Raw genomic sequence first — 25,451 nt, forward strand, 5'->3', positions numbered from 1 at the left:
TATTACCACCCTGGGAACCAAGCCTCCAATCACATGAACTTTTAGGGGCCAAATTAAACCATTTCTAAACAATAGCACTTAACCACTACTTAAATTTCCTTTCATTCCTAACAGTGTATGAGGGTGAGCAATTAAGGTCCTGTTTGGGTGATGCTTGGATCTTCAGTACCCACCATAGGGCCAGGCCTGTAGAAGGGGTAGAAATAATAATTGTTAAATGTTTGAATAAACTATTGTTTTGTGTATGATTGGTTTGGTGATAAATGTAAATTATAATTCTCAGTCACACCTGTCACAATGGTTGTATAAAGTCTTATTTGTGGATAACCTCTAGGTGTGCCCCCATTTCAATGGAGTATAAGAAGCTTTTCCCCTAACATAAGAACCGACACTGGATATCTTCTGTCACCACATTTATTCAAACTGACATCACATGGCTTCTGTTAAGATACACTGAGAACACAGAATTCCCAAAAACGCATAGATTACAAAGAAACATCAGACAAACTCAAACCAAGGAATATTCCACAAAGAAACCAGTTCATCTTCAAAATGCCATGCTATTAATACAGAGAAAGGCTGAAAGAACTGCTCCATACTGAAAGAAACTAAAGAACCATGAAGTTTTCAATCCTGAATCAAATCCAGGACCTACAGAGGACATTTTGGGACAATCTGTAAATCTGAATAAGGTCTGTAGAGTAGATGGTTATATCAGATCAATGTTGATTTCCTAATTTTGATGGTATGTATTGTAAGTATGTAGGAGAGTAACTTAAAATAAAAAGTGTTCACCACAACTAGTACACCATGAACACTTTCTGGTTCTGTGGCATATGTGGATTAGAATATGCAACTTGGATACGATTATCAAATTTCAGTTACCTGTAAGCAATCCATCATGAAAGGATTGAGGACATGGGGTAATGTATTGACACTGAAAATTCAAATTCACTGAGCACAGGGAAAAAAAATGACCAAATGGTCAGTAAAAGAAGCATAGAGCATTGAAATGCAGGATAAAAATCACTCAAAAAAAGCAACTGTCAAATCTGGACTTGGATTTAGTGATCAATCAATTATAACAAATATTAAGAGGCATAAAGGGAACAGCTAGCCTCATATCTAATGGACTTATCATAACTGTTATCAGGAGGACATTATTGGCTTCATTAAAAACTAACTCTTAATATTAAATAGTAATAGAAAGAAACAAAATAGAGACACATGCTACAACACAGATGAGCCTCAAAAATATCATGGTAAATGAAAGAAGGCAGACACAAAAGACTACATATGGTTCCATTTATATGAAATGTCCAGAAAAAGCAAAACTATAAAGACAGAAATTAGAATAGTGGTGGCCTAAAACTGGGGATGTTAAGGGGAGATTACCTATAAACTATATCTCGATTTTCTCATCTAATAGTAATAATTATAGCATCTCATAAGGGTTCTTTAAAGATAGAATGAGATAATACAGGTAAAGCTTAGAACAATGAGCTGCACTGAGGAAAGGCTCAAGATGTATGCACAGCTCTGGAAAATAAATTTCTTTCCAGGCTTATTTAAAAATGTATTAAAATAAATAAAACTAGGAAGAAATTTATCACAACATGAATACAATAAATTAAAAACACAGAAGAAAGTATAATAAAGATTCAGTAACAAAAAATCCTAGACCTATTCCTTAAGATAAATAGCTTAAAATATTTTGGGAGAACTTTTAAAATACACATATATAAGGAATAAGAGCAAAGGAAAACATACTAAATTATCTTGTAATTCTGGATATTAGGATAAGGATAAGGACAAGGAAATACTGAGACTTGTACCTAGTCTCCTTTCCTTCCCTACATCTTCTTAAGTTGACATTTTGGCATGTAATTTCACAATTACAAGATTTTTCGGTATTTTCTACACATGAAAGTCTTTACTGAAAGACTTAAGACAGTAATTTTTTTTAACTGGGGCCAAAAGCATCTACCTCACTGACATATGTACATTGTCTTTTATAATATAGGCTATGGTATTGGAGGCACTAAATTTTTCCCTTCCCAGTAGGCGTCAAACAATAAATGTAAAATGACTCCTGAACTCAATCCTATTCATGAGCACTTTCAATACAGGTAAACAGAGAGAAAAGTTGCTAATCCACCATTCTATCAGATAAATAAATGGTTGTTTAATTTTAATCCTTTGAAATAATCACTATTTTGAATATAAACTGTGTATCTTTGGTTAACTATTTTCTCACCAGCATCAACATTTATAATCTCTTATTTAATAACTCTCAGACCATTTATAAAAAGTACTTCTGTTTTAATTGTTCTCTGATTCTTTAAGTTTTTCCAGAAAGGCTTCTAATATGAGGAGAGAGTAGACACAAATTTCAATATTTAATAAATTTTATCTTGATAACTTCAAAAACAAGTTTACACTTTAAATTGCATTATAAAAAATACATTAGTCTTCACATTAGTTTTACATGGAAATATATAATTATTTGAATATTTAAATATAGCTTTTCTTTAAGCAAAAAAAAAGTGTTACTCAGAGCCCTAGTTACATAAATAATTTAAATGCACAAATGCAAAAACACACATTACACAATATTGTCCACATACTGTATAACTCAGGACAATTACAATAAAAATCTATGCAAGATACTGAAAAAGGACAAGATTGATAAAATATTCATTATGGTTGTAATTTGACTCTTTACTATGAAAAGAATATAATGCATTCATGACTACACAAAATCACCAATTGTTTTATATAATCTGCAAATTAAGCCAACATTTATTTAGACAAAGGGGCACATCTTGTATCCTATCAAATTCTGAAAGCAATTCATTTCCAATTTAACTCAAGTAATAATTTTTACAATATCAAGTTTTCAAGCTTGCCTAAAATAATGATGGTTATAAGAAAAACATAGTAAATAGTTCCAAGATGTTAAACAAAATCATCAGTGTTGTAGTGTTTATACTTTTAGTAATGTATATTTTAAATAAAAACCTTTTGACTTTTGTCCCTTAAAATGGTAGACTAGCTTCCAATGTGTGAAAGGTAGTAACATTTTTTTAACTTTTATTCTTGATCATTTGACTCTCCCTATGATGTAATCACAACAGATACAATTTGTCATATTTATGTTGTACATTATTTCCACATGAATTCTTGCTTTTAAACTTACACTCAAAGAATGTCTATTGATAGTACCCTAAGGGAGCGAAGTGTCTATTCCATAAGGAAAAAAAACATCAGTACCCAATCTGAGTATTTTCACATATTGGCTGTTTGTTTACTTCCTAATCAGTAGGACAGAACTTTCTTTCTAAATTAAATTGGGAGGATGACTGTGAACTAGAGGCCCACAGTGATATTTTAAGAAAGGAAATTAAAATGTTTGTATATAACAAGGCAAGGTTGAAGAAATGCTATATATGTTGCTTTGCAACTAAAAGATACACCACATTTGTCCACTTTTTTCAACATAATTATGTTTTAAATTTAGAAGTAAAGAAATTACATCAAAACACCATCATAACACACCCACAGGTTAAATAATGGCCCCTGAAACAAAACCACATTTATAGTTCATTAATTCTAAGGTAACACATTTTTTAATCTCTGAAATCAAGACACATCTTAACACTGACTCTAGTTTCAATAAAATATAGTAGTTACACAATATAGGTGAAATCATGTTTCCCCTTAACATCAATGACTGAAAGAGATTCAGGATCTTGGTTTAATAGGATAACTGGATTCATCTGTTCCAGCTTAACCAATGTTCCTGAATTTTAAGGATATGAATATACTCAAGTATCCTAGACTTATGCTGTGTATCTTCACATCTTTTAATCTATTAAAATCAGTTAAAGATAAACTATCAAATCAATTATCTAATTAGATAGTGTAGGATAATCGATTTGATAGTTTAAGATAAACTGATGTACTAGTTTTTCACTTGCAAAATGGGCCTCCATTTAGGTTACCAGTTTTATTCAATTTTTTGAAATATTAAGTAATTTACTAAAGCCAATAATTAATGGCCTCCCCAAATAATATTAACAAGCCAATAATTTCAGTTCAAGTTATTAAAAGTGGCAGGTAGTAATGTATAAGATATTTTAAAGGGATAGGCCATAAAATTAACTAGTTTTTATATCAAACCACCAACCTTTTATGTAAAAGGGAGTAAAGGTGGTTAAAAAGCCTAATCACGCTAGTAAAATTTTTTCCCCTTAAGATCTAATAATGCTAAAGAGGAGACTATGAGTCCATATCCAAATGAGGAAAGTTTCAGACTTGCAGATCCAATTTAAATGAAGTAGAAGGAATTTGTATTGTATCTATAAAATCACCAGGCACTTTTTAAAACTGAAGATTATCGAATCTCATTCTCCGGAATGCTTTTAAGAGAAAGATAAATTATATTTTGTTTGTGATAGTTTAAGTCAACCCTGTTTAAAAGCTGAGATAACTCATTATAGTTCCTTCTTTCTAATTATCCAGTTAGAATACTGTATTGACAATGCTTCTCTGATATAGAATGTAAGTATTTATGCATTTGTCTCAATTTTTTAAAAGAAGATGCATTAATAAGTTTTTTATGTTCATTCTCCTAGTGTTACAACTTTCTTGCACAAGAAAGATCATAAAAAAATAAATAAGGAGGACATAATTGAGGGACAAAATTCTATATACTGCACTAAATTATATCATGACAAATTAAGATGAAGCTCTTCTACAGAAAATGTTGGACAAAGGTTGCTTCTGAATCTTTAAAAAAAAAAAAAGGACCCTAAACACTAATTTTAAATGAATATAAAAGTTCTGAAAAATAATATCTATAGCAAAATAGTTTAAGGTTAGTTTTCCCACCAAAGTTGGGAAAGCTATGTGCACTGAAGTACCAAATGTATTTTAATTGAAGTACTGAATCCTCAACTAGACGTAACACAAAAATTTCTATTTTACCTCATTACTTTTCATTTTGCTTGCAAGCCGAGTCACCATTCTATCAGAATCTGGTATGTAACACGAACTTCTCAAATCATATTCTCTAACAGGTATAGGCCTTTTCTTTTTGCGGCGATTTCTTCTCTTAGCCTTCTTTCTTCCTACAGCACTTCTTCCTACAGCCCTTCTTCCAACAGCAGGGCTTCCAACAGCAGGGCTTCCAACAGCAGGGCTTCCAACAGCAGGGCTTCCAACAGCAGGGCTTCCTACAGCAGGGCTTCCTACAGCACGGCTTCCTACAGCACGGCTTCCTACAGCACGGCTTCCAACAGCACGGCTTCGTAAAGCACGGCTTTGCACAGCACGGCTTCGCACAGCACGGCTTCCTAGAGCACGGGAAGTGCACTGCGCAGGCTGCTTCAGAGGACTCACGATAGCCCTTAACTTCTCTTTAGCACCAGCTGGTGTAACTGAGGTGTCCGAAAGTGTTTGAGTTGATTTATCCACCTCCTCTAGCCTACTGGCACCTGATTTTTTCTTCTTAAGATGCATTCTAAATAAAGTGGTCCTGGATTGGTACCTATGACGCAGAAAAGCAGAGTATTTTGAAATATATTTTCTAATTATGTCATTTGCTTTGGTCCGAATCCAAACTGACCATTTTTCTGAAGCTGTTCTGGCATTCTGATGGAGAATAACTGCTTTAAACACCTTTTTGGGAAAGCTTGGGTTTCTCATAACATTCTTTCTTTGAATTTTCTTTTTCCTTTTACTTTCAAAAAACTCATATTTAACTGGTTTTGGAGAGATTTTGGCAACATCACGACTTAAAAGAGTTAGCTGGAAACTACCTTCCTCTGGAAACTCACTAGCATTTACAACCTCTGAAGTTTCTAGAAATGTAGAAGATTCACTGGTCCTACAACGTGACCTCAATTCATATCTTGCTGGTATTATCATTTGAGATATTGAAGCATGGTTTTGTACAGCATCATTGTCTCCCTCACTAGAGTTTAAGTCACTCTCATGATGAATGTGACATTTACAACATATGTCAGACTCTGATATTACCACGTTTGATGGAAAATTATTTACAATTTTCAGAAGTGATGGGCAATTATGGTTACTCTGTTTATATTTGCACAGAAACTGTAGATCATTGTCACAAACACAAAGGTTCGCTTTAGGTGAGTCACAGGATTCATCTTCCTTCGGTTTAATATTTATAGAAGTAAGAATACGAATTACAGGTTTGGGTTGTCCAGGCTCCAAAACTTTAATTTGTGATCCAGGCAATTCAACTGTCCCAATTTTGATGATTTTTTTCTCTTTTCCGTCACTCTGCACACACTTTTTTTTTGGCGATTCTACCTCTAGTCTAACTATTTTTCTTTTCTTCAATGGGTAACTTATAAAACTGGTTTGAGTTCCATGGCTAACTTTTTCTATCTGGCTCTGAGAAGCCACAAACAAATTCTGTTTAGAAAGAAGCCTCTCTGCTAGAGGATAATGACAGTTTGGTTTCTCTACAGCTACTACACAGTCATCAATGTCTGAAAATCCACCTGCAATATCTTCAAAACTTGACACAGTTTGAACTGAAGCAGTGGTCTGATTAAAGATAGGCCAGGCAATGTGTCTTTCTTTATACAAAGTAATGATTTGGGTCTTAGCTTCATTATTAAAGTAACAGCGAAAATGACCTTCCTTAAAATCCATCATAAGGGCATTAATTTTTGAGTGATTTTCTCTTATTAATCGAGACCACTTTCTTCCCAGAGATGAAGGAAGTATCTGTGATAAGGCCTCAATAACTGGTGCATCAAGATCATCCATGACCTCCTTGTCTTTTCCCAGGTTCCTTCCAGAACCAGTCTTGGGAGCAGAGCCTGATTGGGAATCACGACTCTTTTCTCCTAAGTCAAAAGTTACCCTCTTAACTGGGCGTTTTTTAACAGCTTCTCCAGGTTGGTTAGAGTCAGAATGATGAGAGGGATCACACTGAAAACCCCTCTCAAAACAAGATTTACAACTTTCTTGATCTCTACGTTTTGACTTTAAAGCACTTTTTCTAACTGTCGTTTGACGGATCACTGATGTAGAAGAGGAAGTAGAGCCCGTTGCAGAAACATTAGACTCACAGCTTTTATCTTTTTGATCTTTCCAAAGGTTGTCTTCCTTGTCAGTTTGCTGTACTTGATGAGTCACTGATTGAGTACTGCTTTCCAAATTAAAATTTCTTTCAGTACGATTATATTCACAACTCTTATCTTCTGAGTCAATACTCCTATCAGGTCCTTGTGACTGGTAAGTCATGGACTGATCAGAGGCATCACCACTAAAATCTATTTCATTACCACAAGACTGACAAGTTGAGTCTCCCAGAATAATGTAGTCATTCTTCCGGTTTATTATTTTGAAAGACTTCTTGGGTTGGCTTGCCACTGAGTGAGAAGAGGCTTCCAAAACACTTCTTAGTTGAGAACCACAGTAGTTACAGTAGTTATTTCCAACATCAATGGACTCTGTATTTATACAGCTGGTTTCTGGGATAGTCATGGGAGGTGGGTCAGTCACTAACTCAAGAGGAACATTAGAATCAGATATTACTTCACGGTCACAATCACTATCACTGGCCATCACATCCACAAACACCACTGGTGGAGAATCTGATTCTCCATCTGACGTTTGGGATGATGAGTTAACTACTATTTGAAAAGAAACATCAGAATCAGACATCATTTCAGAATCACTTGGTTCGCTGGACTTTTCTTCCATGCCAAGCAGCTCTCTCTTCTGAAAGGTTGTTTCTTTGTAGGTCACTTGAGACGGGTCAACTTCTGACTGCAGATGAACACCAGAATCACATCTTATTTCAGAACAACAGGGTGTGTAGTTGTTATCTTCTAGGTCATTTTGATCCTCCTTTTGCAAGTTTATTTCTTTGACAGACACATGAGATTGATCTGCTACAAACTGAACAGGAACATCAGAATCATAACATGCCTCACAATCAACCAGTTTATAGCTCTTATCTTCCAGGTAAATATGGTCTTCCTTCAGATTGATTTCTGTGATAGATTTTTGCAACTGGCCAGCCACTGACTGACAAGAATCACTGGAATCAAAACGTATTTCAGGACCACAAGGATCACTGTTCTTAACTTCCAAATTAGCAGGCCTCTCTTCCAAAATTTGTGGTCCCTGAATCACTGATTGAAAGGGGATATTTGAAACATAAATTATTCTAGAACCACAAGGTTCATAGCCCTTATCATCCAGACAAACATGTCCTTCTCTTGAAAGATTTATTTCTTTAGCAGGCTCTTGAATTTTAGTCACAGACTGAAGAGTTTTGTCAGAATCAAAATTTATTTTCTTTTCTGTCACTCTGTCACTAGGATTAACAATTTTATCTCCCAAGTCAACATGTTCTTTCCAAAGGTTGATCCCTGGAACTACTTCTTCAGTTTGGTCAGCTGCTGGCTTAAGTACATCAGAATCATATATAGTTTTAAAACTCTTGGCTTCATCCCTTTTATCTTCCATGTCAATGTCTTCATCCTTCCAATGACTTATTTCTTTAACAGTTTCCCCGAGCTGGTCAGTCACTGATTGAAGAGAGTCATCAGAATCAAAACTTACTTCAGAATCACAAGACTGACTGTGCTTGCCTTCTACTTCAAAGTGCTCTGGCTCTAAAGTAGTTATTTGAGGTTGACTGACTACTTCCTGAACCGAGAAATCAGAATCCAAACTTCTTTCAGAATTATATTGACTATTCTTACTTTCCAAATACATTTGATCTTCACTCGCAAGGTTTACTTGTTTAATAGCTACTTCAGGTGGGTTAGCTGTAGACTGAAGAGAGATATCAGTATTACGCACTGCCTTTGAACCACTAGGTTCATCAATCTTATTTTCCAGGTGCATAGTCTCTTCCTTCCATTGGTTTGTGCTCTTAATTACTTCAGGACGTTTAGGTAGTGTCTGAAGAGGCTCAACAGGATTGAAATGTATTTTAGAAGTACTAGGTTTGCTACTTTCATCTTTCAGTTCAACATGTTTTTCCTTCAAAAGGGCCAGATGAGGTTGGTCAGTGATTGAATGAAGAGAGGCATCAATATTCACATTTATTCCAAATCCTTTAAGTACAGTACTTCGACCTTCTGGCTTAACATGATCCTTCCCCAAAATAGCTGACTGAGGTTTTTCAGCTATTGACTGAGGAAGGATCTCAGAACTGAAAAGTAGTTCAGAATCACCACGATAATGACTCTTTTCTACAATATGCTTCTTTTTCTCTTTTCTTTTAACAGCTACTTGAGGTTCTGCCATAGGATAATGAGGAATATTAGAATCTGAATTTATTTCAGAATCAGTAAGTTCAGCATTTTTATCTTGGAATTCAGCATACTTTTCTTTTTGAAGCCATATATTTTTAACAACTACTGTGGGTTTCTGAATCACTGACTGAAGAGGGATATCAGAATCCAATCTTGTTTCAGAAGCACTTAATTCATTAGTCTTATTTTCAAAGGGTACATGCACTTCTTTCTCAAAGTTTATGTCTTTAAAGGGATCTTCAGAATGTCCAGTCATTGAAGGAAAAATGGTATGATAAGCCAAACTTAATTTAGAATCAGCAGGCTCATTTTCCTTATTTTTAAAGAGTACCTGCTCTTCTCTTTGAGGATTTAGCTTTTTATCAGCTACTTCGGGAGGATTAGTCACTGAATGAAGAGGGGCATAAGAATCCAAATTTATTTCAGAATCAATGAGTTTGTCATTCTTCCTTTCTAAATGTACGTATTCTTCTTCCTGAATGATTACTTCTTTAACAGCTACTTCAGGATGATCATTTCCTGAATGAAGGGGAATATCAGAATCAAAAGTTATTTCAGAAATACAAGATTCATTACTTTTATTTTCCAGATCAACAGGTTCCTCCTCACCAACAGCTACTTCAGGTTGGTCAACTACTGAGCAATCAGGAATATCAGAATCAAAAGTTATGTCAGAACTATTTGACTCACAGCTCTCATCTTCCAGGTTAATGTGATCTTCTTTTATTCTTTCAACATCCAGCTGAGACCGCTCAGTAACTGACAGAAGAGGGGAATCGGAATCAAATGTCAACTCAGAACTGGAGCACCCATAGCTCTTAACTTCCATGTCGACATTTAACTCTTTAAGATTTACTTCACCCAAAGCCCCTTGAGGTTGATCATTAGCTGACTGATAAAAAAAAGCATGAGAATCGAAACTTAGATAAGAAATGCTAGATGGAATACTCTTATTATTCTCTAGGTCATTATCTACTTTCTGAGGGTTTACTTCTTTAACTGCTACTTGAGATTCATCAGCCACTAATTGAGCATCAGCATGAAAACCCATTTCAGGACCATGAGACTCACAGTTCATATCCACAAGGTCAGCATTCTTCGCTTTCAGAAGATTTTTTTCTTCAACAGCCCTCTGGGGTTCATCAGCCACTGTCTCAAGAGAAACACCACAATCAAGATGTGCTTTAGCACGACTGGGTTTACGTTTCTTATTTTTTAGGTGGACGTGTCTGTGTTTCAGTTTTTTTTCTTTGACAGTCATTTGAGGTTGGTCAACTACTGACTGAGGTGAAGCATCACAATCAAAACTTGATTCAGAACAACTGGATCCATAGCTTGCATCAACCAACCTAACGTGAGCCTTCTTCCAAACTTGTTTTTCTGTAACAACCACTGAGGACTCATCAATCACTGACTCAAGTGAGAAAATGGAATCAGCACTTGATTCAGAGCTAGTACATCCATAGTCCCTATCAACCAAACTAATGTGAACCTCCTGAGGAAGGTCTACTTCTTTCACAGGCTGTTGGCGGTACTTTTTAGCTGACTGAGGTAAGTCTTCATCATAATCAGAATTCATTTCAGAACCACTAGTATCATAGCTTTCGTCAACCAGGCTAATACGCACTGTATTCTGAAGACCTTCTTCTTTAACAATCACTTGTGATTGCCTGGTAACTGCCTGAAGAGAATCATTGCGATCAGAAATTTTTTCAGAAACACAAGATTTCTTATTCTTATGTGTTAAATCAGCATGTGTTTCCTCTAAAAGGTTTATTTCTCTATCAGACATTTCAGATTGATCAGTCAGTGAATGACAAGAGGAACCACAATCAAAACTCATCTCAGAACCTCTAGATTCATAGTTCTCATCTTCTTGGTCAACTCGCTCTTCCTTCCAAAGGCTTAAGTCTTGGACAGCCTCTTGGGATTGATCTGCTGCTGACTGAAGAGGACCACAATCAAACTTCACTTCAGAACTCAGTGAGAACTTTTGTTTCAAAAATGATGACTTCTTAAAAACCAAATGCTCTTCTTCTTGGCTACAATCCATATTTGAAAGAAATTCCTCATGGTGCTTTGGAATGGCATCTCCAAAGACTCGTCTATCAGAAGGCTTGTCAGTTTTGTTCAGATTTCCTGCCAAGTTAGATGCTAATCTGGAAGAAGATTTAACTCTTACAGAATTTTCAGTACCCTTAAGTTCACAGAATTTAAAGCCAGGTGACAATTCACCCTGAGATTTTACTTCTTTCTGTAAAACCAACTTATCTGAATTTACACATAAAGGTTTCCTATTTGAATCTTTAGGATTCTTATATGAAACTGAAGTTCCTACAAGGGCTGATGGCACAGGATTTCTAGAGACCATGTCTAGCTGTTCAAGGTGTGTGTGAGCTTTGTTTGGGTCACATTTGCTAACTGAATCCAAGTGGACTGCTAGTGGTAACCTAGCAGTAGTAGTCGCAACTGGCCTATCATAAGACCTCTCAGGTAAACAACTGGCAGGAGCATTACAAATCACTGGGGGACGTACTGGATTTTTTCCACTATTTGTAGCTTGACCAATATCTACTGGATTTATTCTTTTCATACCACCACTCTCAATTTTAGGAACAAACTCCAAGGACTGCTGCTGTCCCTTCTCCAGTTTTTGAATAACTGATGGTCGAATTGATATCTCCCTTACAGGCTCCTGTGATTGATCACTAGGTTCAGAAGTCAACTCTTCAACAGAATCAGAACTCTCAGAGAGTGTTTCTTCTTCTATGGTTTCAGGAGTGTCCTGAGCATATTCTTCAGAAAAGAAATCTTCCAAATGAACCACTTCAGGTGATGCAGCATTCATAGACATCTCATTTTGTGTTCCTCTAAAAAAGAAAAAAAAAAGGAGAAAAAAAAAACAAAAATATTCTAACATCTGTTTAAAATGCAATAGTAAATGTTATTTTCTTTCTACTCTAGGCAATTCTTAAAGGACAAAGAATCAAGGCAATTACACTAAACAGTATATTGCATGTGCTTCAGGGAAGTAATTGTTTAAAAGAAGTACCTATTTAATAAACAAAAATGGCTCCCTCACATAAGAAAGAAATGCAAATTAAACCACATCTCATTTTTTAGTCATTTATTAGAGAAGTAAATAGCAGAAAACTTGACACAAGTTACTTAACCTTATATGCCTCAGATTCCACCTCTAAAAAATGGAATAATATTATTTTCTCTCATGAGACCATTTTGAGGAGAAAATTAGCCATTATGTGTAAAGAGCATTTAAAAAGAAAAAAGCTGGCACATTTGCAAGGATTCACTAATGTCAGCTATTATTAAATTATTGTTTTGACCAGGGTACTTCAATACACTGTTGGTAGGAATATAGATAAGGTAACTTCAGATTATTGGTTAACCTTTTCTGACTGGTAACCTTTACAAAGAGCAATGTAGGAATGTCAATTAAAATTTTAAGTATATACTCCCTCTGATCTAGTAATTCCCCTACTGGTTTTCTCATGTGTTTAATTAATTAGGAATATATGAGTATTCACTCCTTATTTTAATTTCTGGTAATAGCAAACGAACGGATCCACCTTTTGGGGGGAGGAGGTTTGCCAGGGACTGAACTAAGAGCACTCAACCACTGAGCCACATCCCCAGCCCTATTTTGTTATTTTGTTTAGAGACAGGGTCTCACTGAGTTGCTTAGTGCCTCACTTTTGCTGAGGCTGGCTTTGATCTCAAGATCCTCTTGCCTCAGCCCCCCCCAGCTGCTGGGATTACAGGCATGTGCCACCACACCCAGTCTATCCACCTTTTTCAAAATTTTGTAATTTATTTTTTGATTTGTTCTTTTCAGATTGCATGACAGTAGAGTGTATTTGGACATATCATACATACATGGAGCATAACTTATTCTAATTAGGATCCCATTCTTGGTTGAACATGATGTGGAATTTCACTGCTCATTTATTCATATATAAACATAAGAAAATTATGTCTGATTCATTCTATTGTCTTTCCTATTCTCATCTCCCCTCCCTTCCCTTCATTCCCTTTGTCTAATCCAATGAATTTCTATTTTTCCCTCCGACCCCTTGTTGTGTTAGCATCCACATTTCAGAGAGAACATTTGGCCTTAAAACAATGTAAGTTTTAAAAATAAAGGCAGCTTTATGTGTACTAATAAAAATCAATCACTATAAGCATTGTTAGTGAAAAGCAAGTTAAGTCTACCTAGAACACTAAATATTATAATTCTAACACTAAAATGGAGAGGAGAGACAATACACTTGGAATATGTTTAGAGAGGGCAGATACGAAAATGGTATCTACTTGTTACCTGTGGAGGGAAAACTTTTTTTTTGAGATGGGTCTTGTTATGTTGCCCAGGTTGGTCTCTCACCCCTGGGGTCAATTTTCCTACCTCTACCTTTCAAGTAGCTACAACTATAGGCATGTGCCACCACACCTGGCTTTAGAGTCACTTTTGAATTATGCCTATGTATACATATTTCCCATTCAAATATTTAAATTATTTTTTAAAAGTCCTAAAACTTTGTACCTAAAATCAGCCAAGGAATCTTTTTTACTAGCATCAGGACTCAGAACATATTAGTAATCACTCTTTTATATGTATAAGCAACTGACCTATGCCATCTTCTAAATTCTTAAAAAGGCAAAAATCCAGTCATAAAACAACCATTTCCCAAAGACTTTCTACTATGTGATAGATCCTATGTTAAGTACTAAGGGAAATTCAAAGAAAGATGATCTGCCTTTCAAGGAGCATTCAAGTAGTGGCAGAAGGTATTACAGAAAATCCCTGTAATTCAAAATGATAAGTAGTCATCATATCTAGACCTACAAAAAAGATTAAACTACAACAGCCAAAAGGAGCTTAAGGAGACATGAAAAAATAATGTAAGGCAGTATTCTAGATGAGATTCTCAAAGAGAAAAAGAGGTAAAACAAGAAAATCTTAGTTTAGAAAACTTAATTTAGGTTAAAATTAAGGGAAACTAAACAAACAGTGACTTTAATTAATATCAGAATGTACATGGTTAATGTGAGACTTTAACATTAAGGAAACTAAATGAGGGGACTACTATAGGAACTCTGTATATCTTCTCGATTTTTCTATATATCTAAAGCTGTTTTAAAAAATAATCTGTAGAGTCCCAGCAACACACAATATGTCTACAAAAATCAGAAATAACTGAAAGTAAAAAAATAAATCCTAAAACTTTTATTAAATATTTTACAATTTGAAAAATGCCATGTTTGCCTAATAGGCATATGTACCAACAACATACAACTGTCCTTTTTTTTAACAAAGTATTTTCATTCCCGAATAAAATTATTATCTTATTTAATATTAATTTGGGATTTAAAAAACGAAACAGTTAACCCTGACATCAAAATAATATGATGGGGCAAAAAATTTTTTTCCATACTTTTGAACTCTAAAACAAATATTTAAAAAATAATAATAATAATCAATGAGATTACAGAGCAATGAAAATTTTTACCTTAGTTTTTCAGGACACTAGACTATCTTCATTTCTCTTAAGGACTATCACATCTATCACTGCTCTCAAAATATAATTTTAGAACAGAACAGGAAAGGAAGAAGAGGGAGAGAAGGAAGAATCATACAACTTTAAAAAATTGATAAAAATCCCAAAAAGGTTAGAAACTGCTATCTAGATCTTTTGATTTGCTTCTATATTTGTGGGATTAAAATTTTCAACTAAATCATAACCCATATTTCTAGTTATTTATAACTTAACTCTATACCAGAAAAAGCCCTCCAAAAATCTAAGCATTGAAGATAATAAAGAAAAAATTACATAAAGGTATGTAAAAAAGTCATGTAAAGCTTTTATGTAACTATTGAGCTAAAAATGATTTTTTTAACTATCAATAAAACAATTATATATCAAAAGCTGTGAGGTATTGCCAAAATGAAAATGTACTTTTAAGTCCTCCTGCATAATAAAAGAATTATTAAACACAAATTAACTGAGCATCTAATTCAAGAAGATAGAAAAAGAACACCAAACTACTCTAGTAAAAAGGAAAGTGAGCCAGGTGCAGTGGCACACACCTGTAATCTCAGCAGCTTGGAGGCGAGGCAGGAGGACTGCCAATTTCAACAACTTAACAAGGCCCTAAGCAACTCAGTGAGACCCTGTCTCTAAATAAAGTACAAAAAAAGGGGCTGGTGATGTGGCTCAGTGTTTAAGTGCCCCTGAGTTTAATCCCCACTACCAAAAAAAAAAAAAAAAAAAGTGAAATAAATTAAGAAAAAAGAAAAACTAATAAATAAGAAAAAAACGAAAGCTAGAGCTAATTTTTGAAAGACTAATAAAGAAATCTACAATGTCTCTAGAAAGATAGAAAAAAAATAAAGAACTATATAATAAACTCTATAATTTAGAAAAAAAATAAAAACAAATAATAAAATAAAAACAAATAATGTAATACCTACATGGATTTTGAAAACTTGAAGGGACAAAGTGGTATTCAAGATCAGATATGTGGGCTGGGATATAGATCAGTGGCAAAGCATTTGCCTTGCAGTCACAAAGCCCTGGGTTCAACCCCCAGTTCCAAAAAAAAAAAAAAAAAAAAAGAGATCAAATATGTATATGTACACACACATACACACAGACAAAACAAAATGCAGGAATTAGATATTACAGGTGTGATGACATTTTATATCAGTATAAATTAGAAATACATTTATAAAAGATTTAAGTCCTGCCTCATACCCCATATAAAAATAAATTCTAGGATTATTTAAAATATTTAAAAGAAGAAACCAGGGCATGAAGGAAAAAATATATAAAAGAAACCACAAAGGAAATTTTTCCTTAGACCTGATTATATTAAAATATTTAATCTGCCTAGTGTAGTGATGCCCGCCTATATCCCAGCTACTCAGGAGGCTGAGGCAGAAGGATTTCGAGTTTGAGGCCAGTCTTGGAAATTTCTTAAGACTCTGTCTCAAAAATAAAATAATATAGACTAAGGATGTAGCTCAGTAGTAGAACACCCATAGGTTTTATTCCAGCACCAGAAAAAAGGAAAAAAAAAAGTTGCATTTCCATAGGGAAAGAAAGAATAAAAGCATGTACAGTTAAAAGACAAACAACAGATTCTAAGAAAATACTAGTAACATATTTAAAATACAAAGAACTATTATCAAAAAAAGAACTATCATCCATATTTAAATACTGCTTGCAGATTCAAAGTATAGAAACAAGAGAAAAGTGGGCAAAGTATATGAATAAACAATACATAAAATAAGAAGCTGGGTAAATATGAGAATTTCTTGTACCAGTTTTGTAATGTTTCTGTATGCCTGAAATTATTCCACAGTGAAAAGTTAAAAAAATAAAGACTTTTTTAAGGTCCATATAATCTGACCTCGAAGTTCAAATTCTAGGAATTTAAACCATAGAAATAGAGAGTTGGAAACTAGAAACACTCACATTTGACCCAAGATAGTCTATCTTTCCACCAGCTTAAAAAAAAAATAGATTTTAAGAAGAAATTCTCCACTAAAATATTTTCACCATTTCTAGGTTAGTGTCTTGCAAAGCAGAAGTTTATCACTTTTTCTACCAGTGGTGTGCATCTCAGCTAATTTTGTAGGTGTGCTAATATTTATCTTACCATGTCTTCTACAACTAGAGCTGAAAAATCACTATAGTATTTTATCTGATTTTCTTTTTCTTTTTTTTTTTTTTTTTTTTTTTTGTCTTGGGTATTGAACCTTGGGTGGCTCTACCACTGAGCTACATTCCTAGCTCTTATTATTTTTTTTTTTTTTTACTTTGTGGTAAAGTCTGCTTAAATTGCCCAAGCTACATTTGGATTTGTAATCCTTTTGCCTCAATTTCCCGACTTTCTCAGATTATACCACCACATCCAGCTTAACCTCTTTTCTTTCTACCAATGTTTTTCTTTAACATAGGACATTAACTCTTAATGTTACCAAACTATTTATTTTTATTAAAACAGCCAAAACAAACTGATGTAAGACAAGCCATCAATGTTAAGATCATAAAAGGAGACAATTCTATTTGATACCTCTTCTACTCAGAGTTAGCAAACAGTTCCATTAATGTAGAAATGACTTAGTTTTTTACTTTGACTATTCTTACTCTGCTGTCACCCAGGTTTTCTGCTGCTAATCTTTTTTTCCCAAAATCTTTTATTGATGCCTTACAGTTGTAAGTACTAGAGGAATCTGTTGTTACATATTCATACTTGCACACAATGCAGCAATATAATTTGATCAATATCATTCCCCAGCATTTCTCCTTTCCCAGCCATCCTCCCATCCCTGGGTTGTTTTCCTCTATTCATTTCCCTTTAATTTTCATGAAACACACCCCACCTTTATTTTCATTTTTTATAATTTTCACACATGAGAAAAAATACAACCTCTGACATTCTGACTTTTTTCACTTAATATAATGGTCTCAAAGTTCCATCCCTACAAATCACATAATTTCTGCTACTAATCTTTTAAGAACTATTTTTGCTCACCTTTTTATTCCTATTTAATCCTATGAGACACATATAAAAAACTTAATGATATATAATTATTTGTTGGCCAAAAACATTTAGGAAAAAACATAGTATAGTCCCTATCTCCTATAGGGAAATTTTTTGTTACCTTTTTGCAGTGGTGGGAATTGAACCCAGGGTCCGATGCATACCAGGTAAGCACTGTACCACTGAACTGCACCCTAGCCCTGTAGTGAAATTTTGTCTAGTGATGTCCATTTGCAATTTTTACTTTTTTTTGGCTTAAGTAAAAAATTTCACTACAGGGCTGGAGGTGCAGCTCAGTGGTAGAGCCCCTGCATTCAATCCCATTCGATCCCTAGTACCACACAAAATAATAATAATAACAACAGTAGTAGTAGCATTAACAGAGACAACTACTGTATCATAAAACTATGTGATACTATTATTCCACTGAGCTACCTTACCTGTTCTCTTGATAATTATATGGGTGATGTCGCAGTACGTCCTGCAAGAAACGTTCCATCAAACTACTGGTACATATCCGACGTCTACTCTGTCTGGTCAAGCTTCTGTGCTGAGCACTGAACAAATGCTATAAAGAAAAAAGTGAGTATTTTTAAATGAGTAATATTCATTTGTAAGAATTCACAAGATGGATTCAATTATATATTCCTGGCAGAGACATAAACTGATATCCTCTCTGTAGAGCAATTCTAAAATACAAATCTAAAAACCATTAAACTATCTTTCCCTTGGATACCATAACTGCATTTCTCTAAATATATTCTAAGGAAATCATCTCAAATGTGAATAAGATGTCAAAAGAGTGCTTATCACACTATGTAATTAAAAAAACCTGAAAACTCTTGTCCATCAATGAAATCCTTAAATTACAATATGCCCTAAGATGTAAAATTATACAGCTATCTAAAATAATACAAACTGTAATAACATAGAGAATTGTTACATATCAAAAAAATGGGAAATGCAAATATCACATGTTCAGTTTTAACTCAAATTACAGTTTTTAAATGAATATACAAGTTAATGGAAGAAAATACACCAAAATCTTAGAAGCATTTATATTTGTGGTATAATTATGGATAATTTTTAAGTTTTTCTTGTAAATCCTTATTTTTATAATAAAAATCTGCTAAAAGAGAGAACATGGTTGGATCCTTTTATCTCACTGGTACTATGGATTGAACCCAGGGGGACTTTACCACTGAGCTAAGTCCCCAGCCCTTTTTATTTTTTTATTTTGAGACAGGGTCTCACCATTTGCTTAGGGCCTTGCTAAGGTGCTAAGGCCGGCATTGAACTTGGGATCCTCCTGCCTCAGCCTCCCAAATTGCTGAGATTACAGATATGCACCACTGTATCCCAGCTGGATCCTTATATTTTAAAAGAACAAAGATTAATTCACAAAAAAATCTTCTTTTTACTTCAGAGGTAAAAAATTCTGCCTTAAGTAAATACTGGCATAAATACACTAAATTCTTTTGTCCACAGAAAGATTCTGCCTTCACAAATATTATTTTGTGGACTAAAGTATATGATGTACCAAACACAGTGTTATTTTGTTTATGCAATAGTCTTGTTGATTTTTCAGTGTATGACTAATAAGTGTTCCCTTTAGACATAAAGAATCTGGGCACAAAGAAAGTAATTGTCCAAAGGTATATACCTAGCAAGTAGCAAGGTCAGGACTTGAGTCAACAACTAAAGTTTATAATAATACTGGGAGGAAATCATGTTTTACACAACATAGTAAATGTGCCAAAAGAACTTAAAATCAGATTGATACCTCCTGACCACTGTTAACAACTCTTGGAATCATTTCTTCCATGTTGACTTCAGAGGGTTTCTCTAGTCCTACTACTTAAGCTCCAGTAAGAATCGAAAATCATGACAGTCTTGGGGCTATGGGTATAGCTCTGTGGTAGAATATTTGCCTAGCATGCACAAAGCCTTAAGTTTGATCTCCAGCACCAAAAAAATACATATGTGACAATCTTGAAATCCTCCTACTACAAAACTCCCCACTGTCCAGTATTCATCATCAAAGTTACACCACTGGTAGTTAAAGGGAACACATGCACGAGGGAACAAAGATTCAATTAAAATCCAACCCTGTGCTCTCTCTGCCAAGACGAAAAGAAAAAAAGCGATGGAAAACTGTATTTACATAAATTCTAGTAACCACCACATTTTATATATCCCAGAAGGGTTCCTTTACAATTTTCAAATTGATATATAACATACATAAAATACAAAAATTATATGCATAAGTTCAATTATCACAAAATAAACACATCCATAACCATCTATGAAAAATTAGCAAGCACCTATTAATTTCTCTAATGTCCCATAGCAATCTAATATTCCTTCCCACCTCCCCAAAAGTAACTACTGTCCTGATTTTTAATACTATAATTGTTCCCCCCAGTACTGGGGAATGAACTCAGGGCAAGCGTTCTACCACTGAGCTACATCCCCAGTACCCTGGTAGCAGGGATTGAACCCAGGGGTGCTTAACACTGAGCCACATCCCCAGCCCTTTCTCAAATTTTAAATTTTGAGACAGGGTTTTGCTTAGGGCCATGCTAAATTGCTGAGGCTGACTTTGAATTTGCGATTCTCCTGCTTCTGCCTCCCAAGCCGCTGGAATTACAGGTATGTGCCATTGCGCTGGCCCCCAGACCTTCTGTAAAATTTTGAGACAGGGTCTCGCTAAGTTGCCCAGGCTGGCCTGAACTTGCAATCCTCCTGCCTCAGCCTCCAGAATAGCTGGAATTATAAGCATGCACCACCTTGCCCAGAAATATTGGAGTTTTGAAAGGGACTAAAATTCATAAAAATTGAGTCATACAACATTTATTCTTTTGCATTCAGCTTCTCTTACTCAATATTATATTTGTGATATTCTTACATGTTAGCTGAGGTTTGGTTATTTTCACATCTGTATTCCACTGTATAAATCATAATTTATTTATCCATTCTGCCCTTGATAGACTTTTGTGTTGTTACCAGCACTTGGCTAGTACAAATAATGTTACAAAGAACCTTCTGATATGGCTTTTAGTGCCAATGCACATATATTTTTATTGAGTATGTTACTAGGAATGGAACTTCTAGGTCATAAATTTTGCATATGTTCAGCTTTAGAATTCATTGTAGGCTAGTCTTCCAAAGTAGCTGTACTAACTTATATTCTACCAGCAGTGTATCATAGTTTGCACTGTTCTACTTCCTCACCAACACTTGGTATTGTCTTTTCAAATTTTAGCTATTCTGGAAAGTGTTCAATTTTATATCACTGTATTCTTAATCTGCAATTTTTATGATAGCTTTCATATTTACTGGCCATTTGCATATCACCTTTTATGATGGGTTTGTTCAAATCTCTTCCTGTTTTTTAAATAGATGTTCAGTCTCTTTCTTATTAACTTGTGGAAATTCATTATTTATTCTGGACATGAATTCTTTGTTCAGTTATATGTTTCAAGTACCATCTTCCTCTCAGCGGCTTGCCTTTTCATTTTCTTAATAATTTCCTGAGTTTCTTAATCTTGTTGCAGGCCAGTGTGTTAATTTTTATTTTTCAGTGCTTTTTGTGACCAGAAAACTCTTTCCTAACTCCAAAGTCATGAAGAGTTTCTCCTGTTTCTAGAAGCTTTATTGTATTTGTATAATATTTATATTTATAGTCCATTTGGGATTCATTTTTGTATAGAGGATGATTCATTAATAAACTTTCATGTTTTTCCTATTATAGATATCTAATTTCACCAGTATCATTTACTAAAGGAATTCCTGTCCTCATTGCTCTGTAATGCCACCTTTGTCATATATCAAATATTCATATACATCTATTTCTGCAATGTCTGGTCCTTATAACTTTGCACCAAGACTGTATTGTCTCAACGGCTATAGTTTAATAAGTACTGACATCTGCTAGAGTATGTCCTCTCATTTTGATCTTCATTAAGATTATCCTGGTTCTTAGCTTTTTTTCATTATCATTTTTATTCATTATTATTTTATTAGCTTTTTATTTAAAAAATATTTTTCTGAGATTTTGACTGGAATTTCATTGGATAAAAAAAATAACAATATGGGAAGAATTGGCATTTTTACAACAATGACTCTTCCAATCCTTGAACTTGAAAATTTCTCGATATTTTATGTAAAGATCTTACGCATATTTTGTTGTTATTACTCCCTAGGAGTTCATGTTCTTTGATGCTATTATAAAGGATTTCTTTAAACCCCATTTTCTGTGTAGTGTATGCTTTAAAAAAAATGCAAAATTGTTTTTTTTGGGTTTTTTTTGGCTTTGGTTTTTGTTTTTTTCTTTTGAGCACAGTGTCTCTATATCCAGGTTGGTCTCCAACTCTTAGGTTCAAGTGATCCTCCTGCCTCAGCTTCCTAAGTATCTTGGACTACCAGGCACATATCACAATACCTACATCCAACATCCTTTATAAACTCATTTATCAATTCTAATAGCTTATCTAGATACCTTTTGGATTTTTTATATCCACAGTTATGTTGCATCTAAATAATAGCTTTACTACTTCTTATCCAATCTTTATCATTTTTGGTATCTTTTGCTTTCCTTATTTCTTCAGACCTCTGATAAAATGTTGAATATAGATTTTTTTTTTCTTTTCTTTTCATAATGCTGGAGGGATCAAACCCAGGGCCTCATACATGCTAGGCAAGCATTCTACCACTGGGCTATATCTCCAGACCCTGAATATAGTTTTATTTCAAGCATTAAATCCATTTTCACTTAAGATATATTACTTGGATATACTTTGATTTGAATCCTTTTCTTTTGCCTTGTTTTTTCCTTTTCTCTCTCTTTTTTTCTTCCTACTTCTCCCTTATTCCAATGCCAATGATCAAACCCAGGGCCTTGCACTTGCATGTACTTGCTCTGCCACTGAGCTTAGTCCCAACACCTTAAATTCTTTTTCTCTTTAAAGTATTTTTATTATTTGTGTCTATACTATATATATTTTTCTCTTCTTTCTTGCCTTCTTTTGGACTGGATTTTATTAGTCCAATTTTTCCCTTTCTGTTAATTTGATGGTCATAGTCTATTCACAGTAACAAATTAAAACAAACAACCCTGACCTATCATAGTCTAAAATTACTTCTTCACGAACAATATAAGATCCTTAGAAATTAACTCCATTTACTGCCCTCCCAACCTATATGGCATTGTTGTTAATCCCACAAAACATTATTAATTTAGATTGCCTACATATTTACCTTTCCATTGCTCTTCATTACTTCCTGTTATCTCTGAGCTTCCATCTGGAATCATTTTCCTTCTGCCTGAAGAACTCCTTTTAGTTTTTCCTTTAGTGAGGGTCTGCTGGTGACAAATTCCCTTAATTTTTGTTTCCTGAAAATATTTTTTATTTCACCTTACTTTTTTAAAAGATATACTTATTGAGTAGAGAATTCTAGGTTGGCAGTTGTTTTCTTTCTTTTGGCTTCCATTGTTTCTATGGAATACTCCACTAGATTTAGGCCCCATATTTCTTCACTGCCTTATTAGTTTTCCAAAGCCTTGAAACATATATTTTTCCAAGCTTTCACAATTTATACAAATTACCCTGACTGTTATCAACAGAATCTTTTTGAAGTCAATTTAGTGCAAGAGTATCCAAATGAATGAAAAATATTATTTTAAACATTAGGTTAAAAAATTGCACTAAATTCTTATTGAATAGAACCTGTAGTTAAAGAATTAAGGTATACCACTGTCAAAGGTTCAAAAAACAATCTTCCACTAAAGTAATGATATAATTTTATCAATCATGAGAGAAATACTAAAGAGAACTTTGAGGTTTATTTTCTGCCTCCTCATATTTATGATCAGCATTAAAAATCATTTCTTTTTAAAAGGGCAGAGGGGTTCAAATCCACAATAATGAAATTTTTTTCTTAGTAGGAAATTAAGTGATTACTATTAGATAATTAAACAAAACAAATGCCACCACACAGCCAAATTTTTGTATATTATAAACTTATCATCTAAGGTGTAACCATTTAGCATTAGCAGACCCAGAATGTCATTATATGACCACTTTATGATGCAATTCTATTGCTCAGACCCTAAAGAAAAACTTGAGGCTCAGTTCTAAGTTAACAACCTTAGTCAGAAAGCTGTAGCTACTATTACCAAGAATACTTATCTCAAAATCTCCATATACAATACTTTATAAATTCTTCCAACAAAAAAAAAAAAAGAAGGGAACACTACTCAATTCATTCTGGGAGGTTGCTATTAACCTCATACAAAAATCACACAAAGACATCACAGAAAAGAACACTATCAACAACCCTGTTGAGGATTTTTACATCTGCATTCATAATAAATGTTGGACCTTATGAATGCAAACACAAAAATCCTCAACAGATTAGTAGCAAACCAAATCCAACAACACACAAAAAGGATAATAACACCACAACCAAGTACAATTTATTACAGAAAAATGAGATTAGTTTAACATCAGAAAATCAATTAATGTAATTACTATAGAGACTTAACGGCATCTACCCAAAATTCATATGTTGAAGTTCTAGCCTCTAATGTGACTATATTTGGAAACAAGGCTATTAGAAAATAATTAAGGCTAAATGAAATTATAAGGATGGGCTCCTAATCTGATAGGATCAGTGACCTTCTGAGAAAAGAGATCATCCTTTCCTCTGCCAAGTGATAATACAGTAAGAAAGTGGCCATCCACAACCTAGGAAGAGAGCCTTCACCAAAAACTAACACCTAAATCTTGACTTCCTAGCCAATTAAGAAATTAATTTCTGCTATTTAAGCCACCTAGTCTCTGGTATTTTATTATGGCAGCCTGAGCTAATAGAGTAATATGCTATATTAATTGGCTAAGTGAAAAATACATAATTTCTAATAGGTGCACATAAGGATTTGACAAAGCCTACATCCTTTCATAATAAATAAATGGTTTCCAGACTGGAAAAGAAGTAGCAAAACTATTTGAAGATGATATGATCTTACATATTAAAAAATCCTAAAGAATCTATTAAAAAATTATTAAAGCTAAAAATAAGTTCAGCAACACTGCATAATACAAAATCAATATTTTAAAAAGCTATTATAGGGCTGGAGTTGTGGCTCAGTGGTAAAGCACTTGTCTAGCAAGTGTGAGGTGCTGGGTTCAATTCTCAGCACCACATATAAATACGTGAATAGAATAAAGGTTCATAAACATGTAAAAAAATATTTTTTTAAAAAAAGCTATTATAGAGCTGGGGTTGTAGCTCAGTGGTAGAGTGCTTGCTTGGCATGTGTGAAGCACTGGGTTTGATCCTTAGCACCATATAAAAATAAATAAATAAAATAAAGGTATTGTGTCCATCAACAACTAAAAAAAAATTTTTAAAGCTATTATATCACTCTGTATATTAGCAATGAACAATCCAAAATGAATTAAGAAAACAATTTCATTTACAATAGCATTGAAAAGAAAAAAATACTTAGGAATAAATTTAACATAAACACTGTAAGACTTGTACATTTAAAAATCACAAAACACT

General features: G+C 34.0%; 1 protein-coding gene across 1 annotated transcript in view; it reads right to left on the reverse strand.

Annotated features, from left to right (window-relative positions):
- Positions 1-415: 415 nt before the first annotated feature.
- Positions 416-25,451, reverse strand: part of Zdbf2 (zinc finger DBF-type containing 2) — a 42,652-nt gene continuing 17,616 nt past the window's right edge. The window contains 5 exon segments of the mRNA XM_076865873.2: positions 416-9,137; positions 9,249-12,187; positions 18,323-18,450; positions 23,142-23,168; positions 23,170-23,244. Coding sequence (XP_076721988.2) covers positions 4,981-9,137; positions 9,249-12,187; positions 18,323-18,450; positions 23,142-23,168; positions 23,170-23,244 — 7,326 coding nt within the window. The 3' untranslated portion in view covers positions 416-4,980.

This window comes from Callospermophilus lateralis, chromosome 9 (genome assembly GCF_048772815.1).
Source record: "Callospermophilus lateralis isolate mCalLat2 chromosome 9, mCalLat2.hap1, whole genome shotgun sequence".
NCBI classification, from domain to species: domain Eukaryota; kingdom Metazoa; phylum Chordata; class Mammalia; order Rodentia; family Sciuridae; genus Callospermophilus; species Callospermophilus lateralis.